The 3,068-nt window shown below is 34.2% G+C and overlaps 1 protein-coding gene across 1 annotated transcript; it reads left to right on the top strand.

Annotated features, from left to right (window-relative positions):
• The first annotated feature begins 1,889 nt into the window (after positions 1-1,889).
• Positions 1,890-2,748, top strand: LOC108252329. The gene is made up of 2 exons (XM_017443845.2): positions 1,890-2,165; positions 2,554-2,748. Exons 1-2 carry the CDS (start codon positions 1,928-1,930, stop codon positions 2,640-2,642), a joined length of 327 nt encoding a protein of 108 aa, XP_017299334.1. The 5' UTR covers positions 1,890-1,927; the 3' UTR covers positions 2,643-2,748.
• Positions 2,749-3,068: the final 320 nt, after the last annotated feature.

The raw sequence follows: 3,068 nt of genomic DNA, 5'->3' as shown, positions 1-3,068 counted from the left end.
ACAAGTTTTACTTTACGAGAAAATACCTAGATGGTAGGTAAATTTTTTAATTAAACTTTCCATTTAAAAGAAAAAAAAGTATGAATTCTAAAAAAATAGAAAAAAATATCGGAAACTATCACACGATACCAACTACACTGAGAACCAGATATCAACCTCTTGAGAGGGTAATTAAAAATGCCCACTCCTTTGAGACAAAGAAAAAGGTTATGTTCTTTGAGGCCACCGCTCTCTAATTTTATTTTACACATTATACTTATTTTGGCACGCAGAGCACACTTAAAAAGACCAGTATTTTGATCGCATGATATCATACCATGGACCCTTTGGTAAACGAGTAGAGTAGTAAAAAATGAAGAAGAACAATGGGTACATTTCAAAGACCAGTGTTGGTAGTAGAGAGTACCTAATAGCTACCAATATGGAGCTGATTCCTTCCAGTCTGGGGCGAATCGTAACTTGTGAATATTTGAAAAATAATATATTAATTTAAAAATAAGAATACAATGTACCTTATTATTGCTATTACATCCCGGAAAATCGTTTAGTAATCTTTTGAGACAAGAGCTTACTAGTTCCTTTATGTGTGTTTTGAAATGTCCATTTGATTCAAATATTATACCAAGATCTTTTTTGGTATTTACTTTTTTTAGATTTTTATTCATTATAGAATAGTTATAATTGTATCTGTAGTTTTTGCCCCCCCTGACATAAGACATTTGTTCACATTTTTCTATGTTAAATGATAGTCCGTGTTGTTGTACCCAATATTGTGCAGAATCAATGTCAGTTTGGAGGTCAATACAATCTTGTTCTTTTTTTATTATTTTAAAAAGCTTAAAATCGTCAGCATAAATAAGGCTGTCAGAGTATTTTAATGTCCTTGCTAAACTGTCAACTACAATTATCGCAAACAAAGTACTTAGTTTACTTCCTTGTGGGATTCCGGAGGTAGGGTGCATTGGTTTTGAAACATTATGACCATATTTGACCCTCATTTCTCGTGATAGATATGTTGAGAAGAAAAGAACTAGATTCGAGGAAAAACCAAACGTTTTTAGACCATTTAAGAGGGTGGAAAAAGGTATTTTGTCAAAAAACTTTTCAAAGTCAGTGTAAATTACATCTAGTTGTACGTTTTTGTTTAGAGCTTCTGTTATTTTATGTTCCATTATCAGTAGATTCGTATCTGTGGATTTTTGTGTTAGGAATCCATGTTGTTGGGGGCAAATGTTGTTCATGATTTCTTTTTGGATTTTGTCATATATGATTACCTCGAATATTTTTGCAAAAGTATTTATTTTATTTATTGGTCTATAGTTTTGTATCATTTGCAAGTTTCCTTTTTTTGGAATTGGTGTAATGATGGAATGCGTAAGAATTTTTGGGAACTTGGATTTTCTTATTGATAGATTAAATAAATATTGTAATTTTGGAATTAATAAGACTGAAGCATTTTTAACTAGTGTGGCTGGAATTTGATCTGGTCCTGGGCCTTTGTTTGATGGTATTTTTTTTATTGCTTTTTTGATGTCAATTTCGGATATAAATGAAATGTCAATTACTGAGTTATTCATGAGGTTTCCAACATTTGTTTGTTGATTAGAATATGAGTTGTCATTATAGACTGTCATGAAATATTCTGAGAAAGTGTCAGCTATAATTTGGTCATCTGTTGTCGGTTTTGAGTCAATAATGAAAGACTTGGGTATAAGATTTTTTCTTTTACTTTTTGCAAAATTCCAAAAGCTTTTAGGGTCTTTTTTTAAGTTTTTAGATATACCTACAATGTATTTGCGATAGTCATTTTCGATTAAGCTAGTCTTCGTGAACAGCGGAAGAGAAACAACCAATAAAATTTATTGACGGACTGCCCAAAGTTTGGGTGGACAAAACGACACAGCATACAGAGTGAGGTGAGAGACAAATGAGTGTTTTCAGTGTACAGCTTACTCTCTTTTTCGGTCCCTACCAGGTGCTTCAAAAGTTGCAAGAACTGTACGTGAATATTTTCCTGAGGCAGATTCCACAACTCCGGGCCAATATTCAGAAAGAAATCTACAACATCGACTACAGGACGTCCAAGAAGTTAATGCTCCACATGCACTGGGAGTTTCAGGAATCCTTCAACGCTCAAGTCAATCTGTTGTCCAAAGTTTTGCACGGTGAGTGAAGAGAAGAACATTCTTCTTCTTTTTCTTCGCCTTTTCAAGTGTTCGTCAGCACGTCAGCCCTAGGGTGATCGCTTTTGGGCTGACATTTCTTGGTTTGGCCTATATTATAAATAAAATTTTACGAGTGAATGCCCTTCGCACTCAACCTTTGCTAATTCTTTAGCAAGAGAAATTTGAGGTAGGTATGCTTTTTATTTAAAGTCCCCAGCCATAAAATATATGTATATGTACATGAGAATCTATTTAGACTGCTAGGGTAAAGGGACTTCAAAGTCCTATTCTAGCATGATAAATAAAGTATACTTTACGTTCGTTCAGTTCTGGTCAAAACTGTACTTCGTCAGTAGAAATCAAACCATTTTCTTCCTCCTTATTGCAGGTATCATCAGAAAAGTCGTGGGCAACATAGAAGCCAGTTGGTACAAGGGGAACATCAGTCCACTCAAACTTCAATACTTGAGAACCTGAGCATGAGTACCAGCATGAAAGTAAAGTATGTAAAGTCCAGGGAAAGATCTATCATTATAGGATTGTATACAGATAAACAGCGATTTTTTCATTGTTTTACTATTAATTTTCTTTCATTATTATTTATTTTCTGAGGTCCTACAATACAGAAAACACTTTGGAGTCAAAGCCCTCAACTCTTGTGTGAAAGACTGAAAGTCTCCTTTTTTTTTCTCAATTTAATAAGTTTTTGTTTGCTGTGCGATTACTTTCGTACGGAACGGTCCAAGGACCTTAAAAGCGGCCCCCCTTTATGAGATTTACACTTAATTGAATCACTAGTATACTATTTATTGTACATACCTGGTAGTTGATTTCTTCAAGTTGGAAGCAGAATGAGAGAAAAACTTCTTCTTAGCAGGTATTGGGGCATGGAGGTACCCCTCT

The sequence above is a fragment of the Diaphorina citri genome, unplaced genomic scaffold (assembly GCF_000475195.1).
Source record: "Diaphorina citri unplaced genomic scaffold, Diaci psyllid genome assembly version 1.1 scaffold419, whole genome shotgun sequence".
NCBI classification, from domain to species: domain Eukaryota; kingdom Metazoa; phylum Arthropoda; class Insecta; order Hemiptera; family Psyllidae; genus Diaphorina; species Diaphorina citri.
The sequence above is the reverse complement of the archived record's forward strand: the minus strand, read 5'-3'. Positions and strand labels throughout refer to the sequence as shown.

What these genes read in the sequence shown, in the direction of transcription:
- LOC108252329 (XM_017443845.2), top strand. Translation starts at nt 1,928, where the DNA reads ATGAGTGTTTTCAGTGTACAGCTTACTCTCTTTTTCGGTCCCTACCAG. An exon ending in GTTGTCCAAAGTTTTGCACG is followed by an intron (nt 2,166 to 2,553) that starts GTGAGTGAAGAG and finishes TCCTTATTGCAG; the next exon opens with GTATCATCAGAAAAGTCGTG.